This window comes from Somniosus microcephalus, chromosome 2, assembly GCF_052327205.1.
Source record: "Somniosus microcephalus isolate GS21.2 chromosome 2, FLI_Smic_1.0, whole genome shotgun sequence".
Taxonomy (NCBI): Eukaryota; Metazoa; Chordata; class Chondrichthyes; order Squaliformes; family Somniosidae; genus Somniosus; species Somniosus microcephalus.
Genome location: NC_140988.1, coordinates 283,648,626 through 283,670,536, shown reverse-complemented (window position 1 = coordinate 283,670,536; position 21,911 = coordinate 283,648,626). Strand labels below are relative to the sequence as shown.

Here is a 21,911-nt window from a genome sequence, read left to right as displayed (position 1 = left end):
AAGTTTATTGTTGTTGTCTGATGTCTGGCATGAAAGAACAGCAGGAAATGGTGTGCAGGACTGAAGCAATCACAAATTAACATTTAAATGAAATGCTACCTGTTTATTAAATTTTAAATCTGCTGTAGTTTTGCAGAGAAGTAAATTACATCAAAATTGTTCTGTATTCAATTACTTAAACCATGAATAATCCACTTTAATCCTTTGGTATTGAAAATAACTAACTTTCTTTGAGGTATCTGCTTTACAGCACTTTCTTTTTTGTAAAGGTATCCTAGTGTATCAGGCTCAGTCTCCAGATGAAGGTGCACTTGTCACTGCAGCAAGAAACTTTGGCTTTGTTTTCCGGTCCCGTACCCCTGAAACAATAACTCTAGTTGAAATGGGTGAATCTAAAACCTATGAACTGCTTTCTATTCTGGACTTTGATAATGTGAGGAAAAGAATGTCTGTCATAGGTGAGTTTGTTTTTTCTGAAGTTAATATAAATCATTTTTACTCTCAATGAAATTGTGACCAATATGCAATATTCATTTACTTATATATTTGATTTATTTTGCTGCATAGTACGATGTCCTGACAAGAAATTGCATTTGTACTGTAAGGGGGCTGACACCATTGTGTTTGAGAGACTTAATTCTTCATCTCAGCATTTAAGAGATATAACCACTGCGCATCTTGATGTAAGTAAAACTATAACTGTTGTACTAACAATGAGCATTGTTAAAATATAGAACATAACACCCCATTATATTGGACTTCATAACATAGTACATGCACAAATAGTACTGTTAACCCACTGAAAATTCAAAGATGGTGAAGATAGTTTTTGCTAATGATAGCTGTTAGGAATCCCAAGAAATGTTTGGGTTGCAGTGTAATCTATTCCACAATTAGCAAATGTCAAGCACATAGAGATTCCCTCAAATTCAACACTAATTGATATTAATGTAATAATGTTAGTGAAAAACTGAAAGGATAAAGTATGGAAAATCAAACTCGTACAAATTTTGGTATTCTGAAGTTGGCATTTTAGGAAATTGTCAGGACATTTTAGAGAGACCTATCCACTATGTCTGATTCATGGTATATCTTTAATACCAAATGATCACTGAGTACCAGGTGCAATATGAAATTGTTCCATTCTTCAGCTCTCATAATATTGAATTATTATGTATAGTTTTTTTCTGTGCTTATTCTTAACCTAATTTTACTTGTAGGAGTTTGCAGGTGATGGTTTACGCACATTAGCCCTGGCATATAAAGAATTAGATAAAAATTACTTTGAAAACTGGCAAAAACGGTACCATGAAGCAAGTATTGCATTAGAAGACCGGGATGAACAACTGTCTGAATTATATGAAGAAATTGAAAAAGACTTAACAGTAAGCTACTTCTTAATATCATCTGTATTACTGTGTTCGGCAGAGAACTAAACTGCATTTGTTTTTTATATTTATTGAATAAATGCCTATCAAATATTATTTTACATCTTGAAAGTTGTAGCCTGATCATTTGAAAACTGCACAATATTAGTGTTCGTAGTTTACATGACTTTATTTTGTGAAAATTACTTTAAAAAATATGGAATATATAAGATGGAAATAATGCACATATATCTTGTTTCATATTTCACATAATTATGCTTAATACAAAGACTATTTATAATCATTACTGTATTTACACTTCTGCTAGAGTTTAGACAAAGTTCAGCTAATATTGTCTGATTAGTTGTATGTTCTTCTTCTTAGGCATGTTATTTCTTCTTCTTGTATGTTATTTGATAAAACACTGATGTTTTTAATGTAAATCTATCAATATATCTATTGAGAAGATTTCTTCTGTGCTATGTTTAACAAAATCATAAAACTGTTAAGGAATGGATTCATAAGTTGGTTTCACGTTGTGCACAGAGAAAATCTTCCCCCTATATTATTTTAAATGCTGTGTCTGTGTTTGTAATTGAAGATTTTAGGGTCTCTCCAGCGTTGCTCATATTACTGTAACATACAATAATGTCAGACCAGCTGGTCCATCTAACCTGTCCTGTACAATTAGGATGCATTATGGATCACATCAAAAGAGTCTTTACCCCCTAGGTACCATTTGTCTTCTGAGAAAGGTGAAAATAAAATCAAAGACACAAGGCCAATTAGGCAAAAAAAATCTTGAAAATTCCTTTGCAATCTCTCTAGCTGATCATACTTAGACCAGGAGACCACATTGACAATCTCTTATACTATTTGGTACCAACTTTTGTATGATGCGGTCTCTGTCCCAGTCAGGAACCGGTCTAGATCCTTCATGAAGGTATACAATGAATCAGCACTCCAGCCAGCAACTTGTTCCATAGGTCTACTATTCTCTAGGAAAAGAAGAACTGCCTACCAGAAGTGCGGTGCTCACCAGATTGGGTGAGGACAAACAAGAGGTGTCCTTAACCCACGCCTGAAGCAGGCATTAGACCATTTTCATACGCAAATAAGGGGCCTAACGCTTGCTTGAGGTCCCTGCTGCAACGTTGGTTTGCCCTGAGGCAGCTAGCGCCATCACTGGTTGCACTCAGGGAAACCAGCCCGACAAATCGCCTGCAGTAAAAAGGTAAGTTACTCATCTGTAAACCACCCTCCTGATTGCCGCCGCTTCCGTCCCCCAAGCCCTGACCCCTGACCCTGGTCCTGACCTCCATTCTCCCTCCTCCCCCTCCCCTGGGGTGTAAAACGGGCGTAATGCTGACAAATTTAGTACTGGTACGGTCCGTGCCCAATCTTTGCATTCGGGCGTCTGCTAAATTTGTCAGGCTCATTTTTTAGGCGTCCCCGGCATTAGGCTCCTTGCACATGTTAATTAGGGGCCTAACGCCTGTTAAAGGATTCCTCTAGGAAATTTGCTTGCGATGAGCAGAGCAGGCGAACTTCGTTAACATGGGTCAGATCTTGCTGGAGTGGGACATCTCATAGCGTGCACCGCTAGTTAGACTTTTTCCAGCATCTTTCAGCTTAAAAATAAAATTGAGGCATAACCTGCTGGATGTGCGAGCTGATAACGGCGTGGCGAGAGCAACAGGGAATCTGGGACCTTGGTGAACGCTGAACCAACAGTGTATCTCCTTAACCAATGAGATTTTAAGGATTGAGAAAGAAACAGAAACAACGGAGGAGGGTGAATTAGAGTGGGTGAATTAGAGTTAAATCAGGTACAGAAAGAGAAATAGAGGGGAAGAAAGATTGGATTAAGAGAGAGAAAAAAGAGACAAAAAGGAAAAGAAAGAAAAAAAGTTAAAAAGTTTATCTTAATTTTTTTTTAAATCTCTAAGAACAATTCACTACCTGAAGGAATGAGACTATACAGTTTCAATTGTTCCCTTTCTGGACTAGAGAGATTGATTGGCATTGCATTAATAATTATCACATTGTTAAAAAGGTAGTTATGCTCTTAATTGCCAGACTTAATTTTCTGTGACGACTTTAATGGGAAATTAATGTGCAAATCAAACGAGTTCTTAAAAATAACGGGAATGCAAAGGGCGAGATGCGAAGCAAATGTTGGAGCGGCATAAGCTGACCAGCAAGTTCTGGAGATTCACAACTCACGGCGTATCTCTTAATCCCCTGAACTTGCTGGCCGACTTGTACATTAATAATGGCGTGCGTCGTTAACAAGCCGTTATTTTTCCAGCATGTTTTGGCCAGTTAGGTTAAGAAAATGTCTTGCAAATTTCTACAAATCTCTCAGTTGCACTGCCCACAACGTCGGATACTTTATCATTATGTCAATGAATTCCTGGAAATTTAAGTCCCCCATCAGGCATATATCACTTTACTCACCTTAAGTCCCCTTTTCCAGAATGACTCATAGTGATCAGTTGCCTGACCAGGAGGTCTATAACAAGTATCAATAATTAATCTATGGCCTTGACCCTGATCTACTTGAACCCAATTTTTTTAAATATTCGTTCATGGGATGTGGGCGTCGCTGGAAAGGCTAGCATTTATTGCCCATCCCTAAGTACCCTTGAGAAAGTAATGGTGCACCGCCTTCTTGAACCGCTGCAGTCTGTGTGGTGAAGGTACTCCCATTGTGCTGTTAGGAAGGGTGTTTCAAGATTTTTGACCCAGCGATGATGAAGGAACGACGATTTATTTCCAAGTCAAGATGGTGTGCGACTTGGAGGGGAACTTGGAGATGATGGTGTTCCCATGCACCTGCTGCCCTTGTCCTTCTAAGTGGTAAAGGTTGCGGGTTTGGGAGGTACTGTCGAAGAAGCCTTGGCGAGTTGCTGCAGTGCATCTTGTAGATGGTACACACTGCGGCCACGGTGCGCCAATGGTGGAGGGAGTGAATGTTTAAGGCGGTGGATGGGGTGCCAATCAAGCAGGCTGCTTTGTCTTGGATATTGTTGAGCTTCTTGAGTGTTGTTGTAGCTGCACTCATCCAGTCAAGTGGAGAGTATTCCATCACAATCCTGACTTACACCTTTTAGATGGTGGAAAGGCTTTGGCGAGCCAGGAGGCGAGTCACTTGCCACAGAATACCCAGACTCCGACCTGCTCTTGTAGCCACAGTAGTTATATGGCTGGTCCAGTTAAGTTCCTGGTCAATGGTGACCCCCCAGGATGTTAATGGTGGGGGATTCAACGATGGTAATGCCATTGAAGGTCAAGGGGAGGCAGTTAGACTTTCTCTTGTTGGAGATGGTCATTGTCTGGCACTTGTGTGGCGCGAATGTTACTTGCCGCTTATCAGCTCAAGCCTGAATGTTGTCCAGGTCTTGCTGCATACGGCCACGGGCTGCTTCATTATCTGAGGAGTTGTGAATGGAACTGAACACTGTGCAGTCATCAGTGAAAATCCCCACTTCTGCCCTTATGATGGAGGGAAGGTCATTGATGCAGCAGCTGAAGATGGTTGGACACTGCCCTGAGGAACTCCTGCAGCGATGTCCTGGAGCTAAGATGATTGGCCTCCAACAACCACAACCATCTTCCTTTGTGCTCGGTATGACTCAAGCCACTGGAGTGTATTCCCCCTGATTCCCACTGACTTCAATTTTACTAGAGCTCCTTGATGCCACAATCGGTCAAATGCTGCCTTGATGTCAAGGGCAGTCAGATAGTCTGTAGTAACAATATGACACCATAGAAAAAAACAACTGTATCAATATTGGCCCTTGCTAGCTATGTGATGTCATGGGCCAATGAGATCCCCATAATCAATTCCACAATAACGTATAGGAGCTATTTTTTCCAGATTAAAAAGTAAAAACCGCAAATATTGGAAATCTGAAAAAAACACAAATGCTAGAAATACACAATAAAGCAATAATTCTTGCTCCCAGTGTGATTATCAGGAAATCAGATGCAGAGGTCAGCATGGGTAGAATTTTCCAGTTATTAATTTCAATGGATAAAAAAGCCATGGGCACCCCGCTGATCTCCACACCCAGATTCTTATATGCACACTTTGCAGTCAAAGCTTAGACTATCCAAACATGCCCAGATTTTGGATGTAGACAATTCTGACAAAGGGTTTCTACCGAAAACATTCACCTATCTTTACAAATGCTGGTGGACCTGCTAGATAATTCCAGTAGTGTGTTAAATTTATATTCCCATTATTATTTACCCCTCTGTTTATTTGCTATTTTAATTTTTGCTTCATATTCAGTAATTTTAGTGCCTTTTGTTATATTTTAGAAAATAATAAGCAAAAGCATTTCAGATCCATACAGAGAGGCAACCGGGGACAGAGAGAGGAAAACAAACCTAAAATAGAGAGGAGACACAGAGTTAGAGTAACATAGACACATAGGGAGGAATTTTAACCTAAAAAAACAGGTGGGTTGGGGCCGTGGGGGTAGTTAAAGTGTTAAAAATTGGAATCCCGACCTGAACCCACCTCCAAACCGCCCACTTCCAGTTTTAACGCAGGCACAACGGGAGCTGGGACGGGGGATGGGCAGCTAACCCGGTGCCAGGAGGCGAGTCGCCTATTTAAATATTATAACGAGGCTGGAAGCCTCTTCTTTAACCTCCATTTTGTGTTTAACTGTAGCTGGTCGGGTTTTGCACAGCTCGTAAAACTTGCCAGCTACAGCAAGGCGAGGACTGCTGGATCCAGGAGGTAAGTGCCTTTAAACCTATCTCCTGGATCCAGGGTCTCTTCCTAACCCACCCCCCACAATCGGAAACCTCCCCAGGCCTCAAATCACCCCCTCCAGGCCTCCGATTCCCCCCCTCACCCCCCCGTGCAGGCCACCAATCACACCGCGCTCCCCCCCCTCGGCCTCTGATGCCTCCATGAGGCCTCCCCTCCCCAAGGCTCCCGATGGCTCCATGAGGCCTCCCCCCGCTCCTCAGGCCTCCGATCCACCACCCCTCCACCGGCCCCCGACTCTCTTCAAACTGCCCCCCACCCCCACCAATCTTCTCCGGGACCCCGACCCCTCGATTCTCTCCTGGCACGACCCCCACATGATCCCTCCCTCCTCTCTGCGGCCTAGTGTCTCAGGCATACCCACTGGCTGCGGGTGGGAAACAGAGGCTCCCATTCAAATCAGGCCCTGTCATTAAAGTCGGCAGGGCCTGCAGGAAACCTCTTCTCCTGGGTTTCCCGACTGCCTCAGGGCCCACCCCCACAACCCGCCTTCTCCATTAAAATTCAGCTCATAGGAACAGGAGTCAGCCATTTACCCCCTCGAGCCTGTTCCGCCATTCAGTTAGATCATGGATGATCTGTATCTTAATTCCATCTACCTGCCGTGGTTCCATTACCCTAATATCCATGCCTAACAAAAATATACCTTTGCATAACAAAAATGAAAGATAAACAGGGACAGTTGTATGAAGAGAGAAAAGATTAAGGAAAGCTTGTTATACCCAAGTTATTGTATCATAGTTTCCCTTTTTATAGTTGTTAGGAGCTACTGCAGTTGAAGATAAACTCCAAGATGGCGTTCCACAGACAATTGAAACACTCTCAAAAGCAAAGATCAAGATATGGGTTCTTACAGGCGACAAACAAGGTAAATAAATTTGATGATTTGTTACTGATAGAAAGCAATGAAAGTATTTTGATTTCTGGCGATTTTTAGTTTTTTTCAAATGATGGTAGAGTGCATTGTTCTTTATCCAGTTTTGCTAATAAGCTTTATCATCAGGATTTTGAATATTCTAATATAATCATCCATCCATGATTGTGCGCCGAACATTCTTGACTTTGTTTATTTTAACAAGTAGACACAAATAATAAGTATTAAATGTAGGCAGAAAGTTCTGACAGACTATTTGTCCTTGTATAGCATTGCTCTGAAGATACTTACCCCTCCTAAAATGAATGAATGAACATTAGTATAAAGAGGAAAAAAGGTCAATTTAACTTGTTAAGGTCCTGTTAAATGATAGTCATGTTCAAGATTATCCAGCAGTGGGGAGTAGTTGAATGTGATTATTTATCCCAGGCCAAACCTGGTACTAATGAGTTTAATAAAAAGGAATATTTTGAAATATTACATAGCGGAAGTGAATACTGTAGATAAAGTTCCTGTCTGACAGTATTGGTGCAGCACTTATCATAGTGGAGGAAGAACAAAAAGATCGGGAGCCAATGTAGGTCAGTGAGCACAGGGGTGATGGGTGAACGGGACTTGGTGCGAGTTAGGACACGGGCAGCAGAGTTTTGGATAAGCTCAAGTTTACGAAGGGTGCAGGGTGGTAGGCTGGCCAGGAGACCATTGGAATAGTAACAAAGGCTTGGATGAGGGTTTTTAGCAGCAGATGAGGTGAGGCAGGGATAGAGACAGGCGATATTACGGTGATGGAAATAGGCGTTCTTGCTGATGGAGAAGTTATGGAGTTGGAAGCTCAACTCTGGGTCAAATAGAGCGCCATGGTTGCGAACGGTCTGATTCAGCCTTAGACAGTGGCCAGGGAGAGGGATGGTTTCCTTGGCTAGGGAACGGAGTTCGTGGCGGGGATCGAAGACAATGGCTTCAGTCTTCCAAATATTTAATTGGAGAAAATTTCTTCTCAGCCAGTACTGGATGTCGGACAAGCAGCGTGTCAAATCAGAGGCAGTGGAAGGGTGGAGAGAGGTGGTGGTTTGGTAGAGCTGGGTGTCATCAGCATACAGGTGGAACCTGATGCTGTGTTTTCAAATAATGTTGCGGAGGGCAGCATGTAGATGAGAAACAGGAGGGGGCCGAGGATAGATGCTTGGGAGACTCCAGAGGTAATGGTGCGGGAGTGAGAAGAAAAGCCATTGCGGGGACTCCCTGGCTACGATTGGCTAGATAGGAATGAAACCCGGAAAGGGCAGTCCCACCCAGCTGGACAATAGAGGACAGGCATTGGAGGAGGATGGTGTGGTCAACTGTGTCAAACACTGCAGATAGGTTGAGGAGAATGAGGAAGGATAGTTTACCATGGTCACAGTCACATAGGATGTCATTTGTAACTTTGACAACGGTCGTTTCAGTGCTGTGTCGGAGCGGAAACCTGATTGGAGGGGTTCAAATATGGAGTTGTGGGAACGATGGACATGAATTTTGGAGGCAACAACATGTTCAAAGACTTTGGAGAGGAAAGGAAGGTTGAAGAGGAAAGGGAGGTTGGAGATGGGGCTGTAGGTTGCAAGAACAGTTGGGTCAAGGGTGGGCTTTTGAAGAGGAGGTTGATGACGGCAGATTTGAAGGAGAGGGGGACAGTACCTGAGGAGAGGGAACCGTTAACAATATCAGCTACCATGGGGGCCAGGAAGGGAAGTACATGGTCAGCAGTATGGTGGGAATAGGGTCGAGGGAGCACGAGGTGGGTCTCATGGACAAGATGAGCTCAGAGAGGGCATGAGGGGACATAGGAGAGAAACTAGAGAAAGATGTAAGTTCAGGGCTAGGGCAAGGGGGAACCTTAGGAGACATGGCAGAGGCAGCTGAACAGATGGACTCAATCATAGTGACAAAGAAGTCCATGAGTTCCTTGCACTTATTGTTGGAAGTGAGGGTGGACGGGCAGTGGAGAGGGGTTTAAGTGGATGGTATGTAGTGGAGATGCGAAGCCGGGGTTATCTTTGCATTCCAGGATGATCCTGGAATAGTGAGCAGTTTTGGCAGAGAAGAGCAGGACCCGATAGTGCTTTATTTGGTCCAGCCAGATCTGGCGATGAATGGCTAAACCAGTTGTCTGTATAAATGTTCAAGTCTGTGACCCTTGACTTAAGAGTGGGAAGATGGGGGCCATACTAGGGGAACGACCAGGTGAGAGAGAGTAATGGTTTTAATGACGAAAAGGCATCAAAGGTGGAGGTGAGGGTGTGATTGAGCAGATCGGTAGCTGAAGAAATGTCATGATCAATGGAAGACCACAGGCTAGACAGTTGGGAATTTGAATCTGCCATTGTTAGTGACTTGGGGGAGAGCTTTTTCCAGGGGCGGACACAGAAGGGAAAAACAAACACTGCGAGGAACTATTAGTGGAATGATCTGTTTTTCTTTTGAAGGGGTTACAGAAGATTATTAAATGACAGAGATGATCTTTATATCAAACAATGGAACGATGCATTAAAGAAATGAATGAGATTAAAGAAACAAATCTCATGCCGTAAGAGACAACCCAATGAAGAGTTGAGAAGGTGACAGACATTGACAAAAAGCATCCAGGACCCCAATCACCCTGGGCACAAACTGTTCTCCCTCCTGCGGTCCGGACGTCGGTACCGCAGCATCCGAACCAGGACCAGCAGGTTTAAGAACAGTTTCTATCCACAGGCAGTGCGCCTACTGAACTGCTAATCGCACTGCCCCATATATTATAGTTATATGTTTATGTAAATATATATATTATACTCATATTACCATATATTTATCATATTACATTACTATTATTTCCAGTGGTAATTGAGGCTTTTTTGTACTATTCATCATATCCTGCAACTTGGACTGTTATTGCTATACTTTTTGCTTATTTGCTTATTGTTTTTATTTATACTTGTTTTTATTTTTTTGCTTTTATATTATATGCTTGTATTGTGGGAGTGAGTGGGGAGTAAGCATTCCATTGTACTAGTTACATATGGCAATAAAATGATCTTGAATCTTGAATCTTGAAATCAGATATGAAAGCTTAGATTCCAGTCTTATCTTTTCACAGATTCTATTCTAGTTAATTTAACAGACTCCAGTGAATCTGAAAATTGTTGGCTTGCTTTTTAATATGCTGATTGTTCTGCCATAGAAGTTAAACAAACCAAATAGTGTCTTTTTCCTCACTGTGTGTTGGCTTCCACTCCTGCTAACAAGATTAGTTTGAACTATAACAGCTGATCCATCAGTTAATTTGCTGGTGCACAGCTCCCCTAGGTACCAACCAGCAAAATCCAGTGCTACGCTTTGCCAGATACCACACATTTGGAGTTGGTTGAGCTAATACCATCCAACACAGATAAAAAGTTGCAGAACCCAACTTTCCTTGAAGGTATAGGCCTAGAAAGTCAGGGGGTTTAGCCGGCCATTAAGGCCCATTTTGAAGAAAAAATGGCAGCTGATTAACGTCTGCCTGCTTCCGGCGGGTCCCGCAGCGGCCACCATTTTGGGCAGGCCGGTAATGCTGCCATTGCCAGCGCACGCTCCAGATATTTAGATTAGGCAGATTGTGACGTCAACGAGTGTGCAACGGTGATTTGACACACGATCTGGCATTTTGGACGTTGCTGCTCTATTTAACGTCCTCTCCTAATTAAGACCAGCTGACCAAGTGTTTAGCAGCAGGAAGGAGCCCCCAGCTGCACTAGTTAAAGGGATCATCAACAACTTGCAGCTGACATGCTTTTTCAGTTCTACTGGCTCTGTTTAGGTTTCTGCAACTGTTTGGAGCTTTCTAGAGTTGTTTAAAGTTGCTGAGGTCACAGGGAGTGTTGTTGCAAGTGGAGAACACATTGATTCTCATTTAGAAACATGGAAAATGGGAGCAGAAGTAGGCCATTCGGCCCTTCGAGCCTGCTCCGCCATTCAATATGATCATGGCTGATCCTCTATCTCAATACCATATTCCCGCTCTCTCCCCATACCCCTTGATGCCTTTGTGTCTAGAAATCTATCTATCACCTTCTTAAATATATTCAGTGACTTGGCCTCCACAGCCTTCTGTGGTAGAGAACTCCACAGGTTTACCACCCTCTGAGTGAAGAAATTTTTCCTCATCTCAGTCTACAATGTCCTACCCGGTATCCTGAGACTGTGACCCCTCGTTCTAGATCCCCCAGCCAGGGGAAACATCATCCCCGCATCCAGTCTGTCTAGCCCTGTCAGAATTTTATACGTTTCAATGAGATCCCCTCTCATTCTTCTAAACTCTAGTGAATACAGGCCTATCAACCCAATCTCTCCTCATACGACAGTCCTGCCATCCCAGGAATTAGTCTGGTGAACCTTTGCTGCATTCCCTCTGTGGCAAGTATATCATTTCTTAGGTAAGGAGATCAAAACTGCACACAGCACTCTAGGCGTGGTCTCACCAAGGCCCTGTATAACTGTAGTAAGACATCCTTGCTCCTGTATTCAAATCCTCAGATTTAAAGGCTTCTGCTCACACCACTTGCTCACAGTAAGGGAGGCTCTACTTGCAGTCCCCCTTGCGCTCGAGTATCATAGGGAGATGGAGCGGAGGCAGCGAAGAAGAGGAGAGGATGCTTACAGAGGGAGGAGGAGGGGCAGGAGGGCTCTCAGCAGGAGGCCTTACCCACCTAGGGTCTTCCGAGTGCACTTCTCTTACCTCCACTTAAGCCAGGAGCAGTGTATTAGGAGGCTCCGCTTCACCAAAGAGGTAATCACAGAAATCTGCCACCTCCTGTGACCAGACCTGAAGCCTCAGAGCAGGGTGAACACGGCTTTCCCAATGGCCCTCAAGGTCACCGTGGCCCTCAATTTTTTTGCCAGCAGATCCTTCCAGTCAGGAGCAGGAGACATAGCTAACATCAACCAGTTCACCATCCATCACTGCATCTGGGAGGTCACAGAGGCTCTCTATGCCAAGAGAAGGTACTTCATTGTCTTCTCTCTAAACAGAGAGAAGCAGACGCATGTGATTTTGCCAGATAGCGGGCTTCCCCATGGTGCAGGGCACCATCGACTGCACACACAGGCATCATATAACAATCCTGAGATGTTCCGTAACCGCAAAGGCTACCACTCATTTAATGTGCGTTGTTGGGCAACCACGTCCAGAGCATCATGATGGTGAATGCCCGCTATCCTGGCAGCAGTCATGATGCCTTCATCTTGCGCCAGTCCGGTGTGTCAGCAATCTTCCAGCCACCATGTCCAACCCGAGGGTGGCTGATCGGAGACGAGGGCTATATGCTCTGCACCTGGTTGATGACTCCCCTCCATAATCCCATCACTTGTGGCCAGAGCTCATAATGACAGCCATGCTGTCATGAGGAACGTCATCGAGCAGATCATCGGGGTGCTCAAGCATTGGATTCGCTGCCTTGACTGCTCGGGAGGAGCCCTCCAGTACTTGCCGGAGCTGGTGGCTCATTTTGTGGTGGTCTGCTGCATGCTCCATAACTTGGTCATTATGAAGACGCAGCCCTTGCCACCACAGGTTGCAGGGCCATCTCAGGAGGAGGAGGAAGGGAGGAGGCAGGCAGCAAATCCCCGTTCCAGACGGGCTGTCCGTGAGCACCTCATTGATTCAAGTGAATGAAACCACAGATCCCCGTTGCTCACCACTTCCCCATCATACCATCCCTCTGTCACGGAACCTCACAGCGTCCTCCTGGGCACAAAGCTGAAATGAGAGCCACCACAAAACACACATTCCAAACAAAATTCATAAATTTATCAAATTCAGATCAAAATGACTATCAACTATTCACCCTTGTGGATTCCCTTCGTGCCGGTCTTTCATGTTCCTTTTCCTAGTCTAGTGTTCCTACGAAGTGCTCCCGCATGGGTGCTGCAACATGGCTGGTGGAAGGCTGCTGACTTTCAGTGGGGGACCCTACAGATGACCTTGCAGGACCACCTCGAGCAGCTCTGGACCTAGAATGCCTGGCTGTAAACACCACCACCTCTGCATAGGCAGCAGCAGTCTGGGCTGGCTGGCAGTAGCAAGGGCAATGGCGGAGTGGCAGTGGTGGGAGTAGGAATGCTGTCATCCTGAGAGAGGACAGCAAGTTCGAGCTCCACAGACCCATGACCACTCCCCGGGGCGCACTTCAGCATTCGTAGCAATTTTTTTTAAAATTTGTTTATGGGATGTGGGCGTCGCTGCCAAGACCAGAATTTATTGCCCATCCCTAATTGCCCTTGAGAAGGTGGTGGTGAGCCGCCTTCTTGAACCGCTGCAGTCCATGTGGTGAAGGTACTCCCACAATGCTGCTAGGTAGGGAGTTCCAGGATTTTGACCCAGCGACGGTGAAGGACCAGCGATATACTTCTAAGTCAGGATGGTGTGTGACTTGGGGTGGGGGTGGGGAGCGTGGGGGGGCGGACAGATTGCTGACCTGCTGTGACACCCTGCAAGTCCCTTTCGAGACTCGCAAACCCATCGACGATGGCAGCAGCCTGAGCTTTCACTGCAGCCCTGAGATGTTGTGTTGCTTCCACCTGTGCTGCAATGGAAGCTGCGAGATTGCCCATCACACCCAGCATCATCTGTGGATCCACAAGGTCTCTCCTGGATTTGCCCATCATTTCTATTCTGGAAATCATGGGCTCTAAGCTCTGCGCAAAGCTCCTTGCAGTGTTGGAGCTGGACTCCTCCATGCTCCTTGACACTGATAAGAGGCTCTCTGGCAGGCTTGGCAATGTATCTAGCATTTCCGTGTGCAAGCCCATCATCTTTCTTCTGAAGGCCGCCCCATCGAGTTCATCACCTGAGTCCTGTGGAGCAGAACATGTCCGCAAACTCATACTCCGGGGAGCTAGTAACCAAACTACCCTTTCCCCCTGGCCTGGCTGCAACCCACTCGTGCCCGGCAACTCACCGTGTGCAGATCCCGCCTCTATACTACCCTCTAAAGTTCGCGCAGTGCCATTTTCTGAGCTGGTATCTGCGAGTGTCAGATGCAGTGCTGGTATCTCTTCTTCTCCTCCTCCATCAGTTTGTTCAAGATGTTGAGGGACAGGCTGTGCCGGTGGCAGTCCTTGGGTATCTTGTGGTGAGGTGGCGGGGGGGAAAGCAAGATATTCATGCATACACCATCAGCAGCTTGTAAATGAGAAGAGATTGTGGGATGAGGGGGAAGTGGAATGTGAGAAGAAGGATTAGGCATGGCCATATCATCATCAATGGTTTCAACTTCTTCACTCGCCACGGACTCTGTGACTGCCCCTCCAATAATTTGGAACACAGATTCCTCGAGGTCCGTCAGGGTGTGAAGCCTCACTTGTCCGCCTCCCGTCTGTTGTAGCTCATGGAGGTTGTGTGCCACCTTTGCCTTCAAGAGAAAGGGAAGTGTGTCAGTGAGTGTGCTGCAATGTGTCTGGGTGATGTGCCACCCATGGTTGAATAGCTGTCAGTGTGTGCAAGGTGTTAGATGTGGGTGTGAATGTTGCAGCAGTAGTAAGTGTGTGAGAGTGAAGTGAAGCCTGAGGGTGAAGTGAAGCCATGATTGTGAGGTATGAGTGGTGATAGCTAGAGATTGTTGGTAGGTGAGTGATGGGGGTGTGGTGCATTGAGCAGTGTGTGAGGCTTGTGGTGCATATGGTGGGATATGGCATTTGCTGAAGCCTTCACTCACTTTCACCAGCCGTGCGAGGTCATTAAACTTTTTGCCGCACTGGATCCATGTCCTGGGGACAACACTCATCGCTGTGACGAATTGTGTGATCTCCTCCTAAATCCTTCTGCTGATGCCCTTTGATGACCTCTTGCCCCCTTGCGGGTAAAGGACAGCCTGCTGTCATTCTACCCCCAGGATCAAGGACCAAGGCTTCCAGTGCAGCATCCGAGAACCGTCTCGCTCACTCTGTTGTGCCACAGAATCAGAAGAATCACAGAAACCTCACAGTGCAGATAGAGGCCATTTCGGCCCATCGAGCCTGCACCGACACATATCCCACCCGATCCCCGTAACCCCTACCCCACCCTATCCCCGTAACCCCACGTATTTAATCCCCCTAACACTAAGGGTCAATTTTATCATAGCCAATCAACCTAACCCGCACATCTTTGGACTGTGGGAGGAAACCGGAGCACCCGGAGGAAACCCACGCAAACACGGGGAGAATGTGCAAACTCCACACAGACAGTCACCCGAGGCCGGATTCGAACCCGGGTTCCTGGCGCTGTGAGGCAACAGTGCTAACCACTATGCCACCGTGCTGCCATTCCTTCTTCTCATCTGACAATGAGGTCCTTCTGCAACAAAGCACCTCCACTTTAAATAGTGGAGAGAGCCTAGGCCAACCTTTATTGGCCAGTAGACTGCACTCGATATTGGCCCCCCCCGTTGAGTGCTAAGCCAATCAGTAGCACGTTTAGCGCTGAGATCAGCGCTGCAATTTTGCGTGCTGCCTGCACCACTTAGAAGAGGCGCAGGCAAATAGCGCTGGGTAGTGCCCCCGCCCATTTTCAGGCCTTATTGAATTTCTAGGCCAGTGTATCTTGACATCACCCACATGACGCACCCACCATCCCTTTCCATGCACTCATTTACAGAAACAATTTGTTAATGTCTGCCTGTCACACTGAAAGACATTGGCTGTGTTTTGCACCCTCCATCAGTTTTTCACACTTAAACGTTTCACTAATCGCAGTGGACCAGCCACATAAATACTGTGGCAACAAGAGCAGGTCAGAGGCTGGGTATTCTGCGGCGAATGTCTCACCTCCTGACTCCCCAAAGCCTTTCTACCATCTATAAGGCACAAGTAAGGCGTGTGATGGAATACTCTCCACTGGCCTGGATGAGTGCAGCTCCAACAACACTCAAGAAGCTCGACACCATACAGGACAAAGCAGCCCGCCTGATTGGCATCCCATCTACCACCTTAAACATTCACTCCCTCCACCACCGGTGTACCATGGCTGCATGTGTACCCTCTACAAGATGCACTGCAGCAACTCGCCAAGGCTTCTTCAGCAGCACCTCCCAAACCCACGACCTCTTCCACCTAGATGGACATGTGCAGCAGGCACATGGGAACACCACCACCTCCAAGTTCCCCTCCAAGTCACACACCATCCTGACTTAGAAGTATATCGCTGATCCTTCATCGTCACTGGGTCAAAATCCTGGAACTCCCTCCATAACAGCACTGTGGGAGTATTTTCACCACACGGACTGCAGTGGTTCAAGAAGGCGGCTCACCATCACCTTCTCAAGGGCAATTAGGGATGGACAATAAATGCTAGCCTTGACAGCGACGCCCACATCCCATAAAACGAATTTTTAAAAAATTGTTCAGAGTGTCCACAGGACATGAGAGTTATGTGGATAGCACGTTTCTAGAGGTGGTCACCCCGCAGTTTAAGAGTATGCAGGCAGAGAGGGAGTGGGTGACCGCCAGACAGAAGAGGAGGATCAGGCAGGTAGTGCAGGAGTCCCTGGAGTGCATCGCGCTCACCAACCAGTATTCTGTTCTGAGTACTGGTGATGGCGATGGTTCCTCTGGGGAGTGCAGCCAGAGTCAAGTCCACAGCACCACGGGTGGCTCGATTGCACGGGGGGGAGGAAAAAGAGTGGAAGAGCAATAGTGGTAAGGGATTCGATAGTTAGGGGAGCAGACAGGCGTTTCTGTGGCCTTAGACGTGACTCCAGGATGGTATGTTGCCTCCCTGGTGCCAGGGTCAAGGATGTCACTAAGTGGCTGCAGGACACTCTGAGGGGGGAGGGTGAACAGCCAGAGGTCGTTATCCATATCGGTACCAACGACATAGGCAGAAAGAGGGATGAGGTCCTGCAGGCAGAGTTTAGGGAGCTAAGAGAGAGATTAAAAAGCAGGACCTCAAAGGTAGTAAGCTCCGGATTACTCCCGGTGCCACATGCTGGTGAGTACAGGAATAGGAGGATAGAACAGATGAATGCATGGCTGGAGAGATGGTGCAGGAGGGAGGGCTTTAGATTCCTGAGGCATTGGGACCATTTCTGGGGAAGGTGGGACCTGTACAAGCCAGACGGGTTACACCTAAACAGAGCCGGGACCAATATTCTCGCGGGGAGGTTTGCTGGTGCTGTTGGGGAGGGTTTAAACTAACTTGGCAGGGGGGTGGGCACCAGCACATAGGAGTAGAAAAGAGGAATAAGATGCATTAAAGACTGCGTGTGTTGGATAGTACTGGAGAAGATAGTACTAGAGGCGGTAGTAGTACCATATTAGATAGGAGCAGACTAAGAAAGACTACGAAAAATTCAAAAATATGTTTAGAATGCATGTGCTTAAATGCACAAAGTGCGGTGAATAAGGTTGGTGAGCTACAAGCACAATTAGCTGTGTGGCTTAAAAAACGGTGAGGACTGGGCACTTAATATTCAAGGGTACAAGGTGTTCAGAAAAGATAGGGAAGGAAAAAAGGGAGGTGGAGTGGCAGTGCTGATTAAGGAAGACATTGTAGTGTTGGAAAGGGAGGATGTTCTTGAGGGGACAAGGACAGAATCCATTTGGTTAGAGTTGAGGAGCAAAAAGGGTATGATCACGCATATTGGGGGTATTCTATAGGCCTCCAAATAGTGAGAAGGAGGTAGAGGAGCAAATCTGCAGGGAAATTGCAGAGATATGCAAGAGCCATCGAGTGGTGATGTTGGGGGACTTTAATTACCCAAATATCGATTGGGATAATGCTGGGGTAAAGGGAAAGGAGGGGGAGGAATTTCTGAAATGTGTTCAGGAGAATTTCTTTGACCAATGGCCCAGAAATTCGGGTCGGGGGCTTGCCGCGCGTGCAAGCCCCCGATCTGCACTTACCCGACGCGCCGGCCGTTGAGCTTCAGGGACGCCTGGAATTGCTGTTTTAAAATGTTGACTCCCGGGCAGCGTCTGACGTCACGCCGCCCAGGAGTGCAGCCAGCGCGAAGCCTGTAGCGCGCTGTGCAACTGAGACACGCCCCTTGAGGTCTCAGTTTAATAGGACACGCCCCCAATGTTTCTCACAAGCTGCTAAGCATTTTTACATGCAAAGCAGCATTTTAAATAGGTTTTTGGTATTTTTATGAAGCTTTTGGTAACTTTTATAAACTTTTAAAAACGTTTACATTATTTTGAAGAATCTGAAGTAGTTTTAAACAGAATTAAAGCAATTTAAAGACTTTTAAAAGCCCTAAAAGAATTTTTTTTATTCCATTTATTTATTTAGCAATGTCGTCGTCATACGTGTCTTCACACTGTTCCCTTTGGGGAACTGTATGAAGTGGTGGAAGGATTTATGGCCATGATTAACGCTCATTCCGTGACCGTAACCATCTTTGAACCAGCCATTAGGGTGGTTAGTCCTATGGCGGGAGGGTTTTATGGGCTCCCACAAGCTATACAAGGAGGGGGGGCCACCCACACCCACGGACGCAAATATCCCACTGGATGTCAACCCAGAATTTAGAGCCGGAACTCCGACTCCACTTGCCGGGACTGTCTGGAGCGGGGTTCGAAACCCTACCCCGTCTGGCCCAGCGGCGGGGATCCTACCGCTACGCCAAAGGCCCAATCCAATTAGCAACGTGAAATGGCTGGAATGAGCACAATTCACGGCATTAAAAGAACTCACAATTGAAGTGATGATGACCTCAGCAATCTCCTCAACGAGGTGGAGGCGCAGCGCCTGCTCATCATTGGTAATGAGAAGTCAAATGCGCCGCAAAAAGGACAGATGATAGCTTGGTCTTTCAAGTGGCAGCATAGGGCTCCAGTCACGGGGAGGGAAAAGGCGCAGGAAACGTATGGGTGTCACCTTTTGCGCGGAGTGGGCCTTTTGCATAGCGGTAAGCATCCCCGCCGCTGGGCCAGAAGGAGTAGGGTTTTGAACCCCGCTCCAGACAGTCCCGGCAAGTGGAGTCAGAGCTCCAACTATAAATTCTGGGTGGACATCCAGCGGGATACTTGCGTCCGCGGGTGTGGGTGGCCCCCCCCCCTCAGATGGGTTGTGGGAGCCCGTAAAACCCTCACGCCATAGGACTAACCACCCTAATGGCTGGTATGAAGATGGTTATGGTCACGGAAGGAGTGTTAACGTGGCCAGAAATCCTTCCACCACTTCATACAGTTCCCGAAAGGGAACAGTGTGAGGATACGTACGACGATGACCTCTTGCGCAATGCACTTCCTTGGACCCTCAGTCGCAGATGCGAGGGGGCAAATCGTGCAATTGTTAAATTTTTCATTTTATTGACATGTAAAATGTTGGCCCAGTAATTCCCTTCCAAACGCGCGAGTACGGTCGGGGTACTTACGCGTCTGGCCGGAGGAAATGCCGGTTTTCAGCGTGCACAGCGCATGCGGGGAAAACCGGCATTTCCTGTCCTCTGAACGAAGGGGTTCAGAGGCAGAACGCGTGCGACTGTACAGGCAGCGCGTGCGCAGTAAAATTCGCCGCTTTCATTCATGCTTTCAGTGAGGTCAAGTCCTTACAACTTACACATGAAAAAAGCATGAGTACAGTTGCCCCAGAGGCTGCGGAGGAATATATTTCTTATCGTGGAGCTTCTGAAAGGCAATATTTTTGTTTGGGAAAGGGAGGAAAGTTATTTTAAGAAATGCTGAGGTAAGTTTTAAAGTTTATTTTTGTTTTTTAAAACAGGTTTTCAGTACTGTAGGTAGAAGGATCAATTGTGGCTATGTGAATTGAATTTGCTGTGTTTATTAAATGTGAAAATGACTCCAACATTTTTAAGAAAGAAACTTTTCATCAGTAATATATTCTTTTAAGTAATTATGTATGTATGTCTGTATATATTCCTTTGCGTGTATGTATATATTCCTTTACTTATGTGTATGAATGTATGTATTTAATTATGACTTTCAGAGAAAGTAACTTATTGGAAAATCATAATTAAAAACATACATTCATACACATAAGTAAAGGAATATAAAACATACATACATATACGTAAAGGAATATATGCGGACATACATACATAATTACTTATTACTGATGAAAAGTTTCTTTCTTAAAAGTGTTGGAAATGTTACATTACTCATTTTAGAACACTCATTCTCACATTCAATTCACACAGCCACAATTGCTCCTTCTACCTACCGTACTGAAAACCCGTTTAAAAAAAAAAAAAATTAAACTTTAAAACTTACCTCAGCATTTCTTAAAATAACTTTCCTCCCTTTCCCAAACAAAAATATTGCCTTTCAGAAGCTCCACGATAAAATATATCTTCCTCCGCAGCCTTGGAGCAACTTTACACATGCTTTTTTCAAGTGTAACTTGTAAGGACTTACCCTCACTGAATCCATGAATGAAATCGACGAAGTTCACTGCGCACGCGCTGCCTGTGCAGTCGCACGCGCTGTGCCTCTGAACCCCTTCGTTCAGAGGACTGGAAATGCCGGTTTTCCCCGCATGCGCTGTGCATGCTGAACACGGGCATTTCCTCCGGCCAGACGCGTGAGTACCCCGACCGTACTCACGCGTTCAGAGAGGAATTACTGGGCCATTATGTTCTTGGCCCAACTAGGAAGGAGGCATTGCTGCATCTGGGCCAGGTCGACCAAGTGTCTGCGGGAGAACACTTGGGTACAAGTGATCATTGTATCATAAGATTTAGATTAGCAATGGAGAAGAGAAAGCAACAATCTAGAGTGGAACGTCTAAACTGGAATAGGGCTAACTTCAATGGGATGCGAATGGATCTAGCCAGGGTAAAATGGAACCAAAGACTGACAGGAAAAACTGTAACAGAACAATGGGTGATCTTTAAGGAGGACATGTTCCAAGTACAGGCTAGGTACATTCCAACAAGAGGGAAGGGTAAGGGAACCAAAGCAAGGGCTCCTTGGATGACGAGGGAGATAGAGAAGATGATGAAACAAAAAAAGAGGGTGTATGATGCACGTCAGGTGAATTCTTCAAGGGAGAACCAGACCAAATACAATAAGTTGAGAGGGGATGTGAAGATGAAAATAAGATTGGCAAAGAGAGAATATGAGAGTAGAATGGCAGTTAACATAAAAGGGAACCCAAAAATCTTCTGCTGGCATGTAAACAGTAAGCAGATAGTAAGAGGCGGAGTGGGGCCTATTAGAGACAAAGAAGGTGATATATGCTTAGAGGCGCAGGGCAAAGCTAGAACACTCAATGAGTGCTTTGTATCGGTGTTTACTAAGGAGGTGGATGCTGACAAAATATCGGTGGGTCGAAAAGGTACAATCAATGGAAGGGGTGAAAATTGATAGACAGGATGTACTAGAAAGGCTGGGTTTGCTTAGAGTGGACAAGTCGCCATGGCTTGCATCCCAGGTTGCTAAGGGAATTGGGGGAGGAGATAGCAGAAGGGCTTGCCATAATTTTCCAATCTTCCCTAGATGCGGGGGAGGTGCCTGAGGATTGGAAAGTGGCAAATTTGACACCATTGTTCAAGAAAGGGTGTAAGGACAATCCTAGTAAATACAGGCCAGTGGTCAGTTTAACATCTGGTGGGTAAAGTTTTAGAAACAATAATCAAGGAAAAAATTAACAGGCATTTGGAGAGGTTTAAGCTAATTAAGGAGAGCCAACACGGGTTTGTAAAAGGAAGATTATGTTTGACTAATCTAATTTTATTTTTTGATGAAGTAACAGAGTGGATTGATGAAGGGAATGCAATGGATGTTGTCTACATGGATTTTTGAACAAAGTACAAAGACTGGTTAACAAAATTGAGGCTCATGGAATAGGTGGGTCAGTGGCAATTTGGATAAGGAATTGGCTTAAGGACAGATAACAGCGAGTTGTGGTAAATGGCTGTTTTTCCAGACTGGAGGATGGTAG

The 21,911-nt window shown here is 45.7% G+C and overlaps 1 protein-coding gene across 1 annotated transcript in view; it reads left to right on the top strand.

Annotated features, from left to right (window-relative positions):
- Positions 1-21,911, top strand: part of LOC147123429 (phospholipid-transporting ATPase ID-like) — a 342,460-nt gene that overhangs the window by 218,913 nt on the left and 101,636 nt on the right. Inside the window, exons 15-18 of the mRNA XM_085966014.1 lie at positions 270-458; positions 568-683; positions 1,221-1,385; positions 6,913-7,024. Of these exons, the coding sequence (XP_085822140.1) occupies positions 270-458; positions 568-683; positions 1,221-1,385; positions 6,913-7,024 (582 nt within the window). The remainder of the gene's footprint in view (positions 1-269; positions 459-567; positions 684-1,220; positions 1,386-6,912; positions 7,025-21,911) is intronic.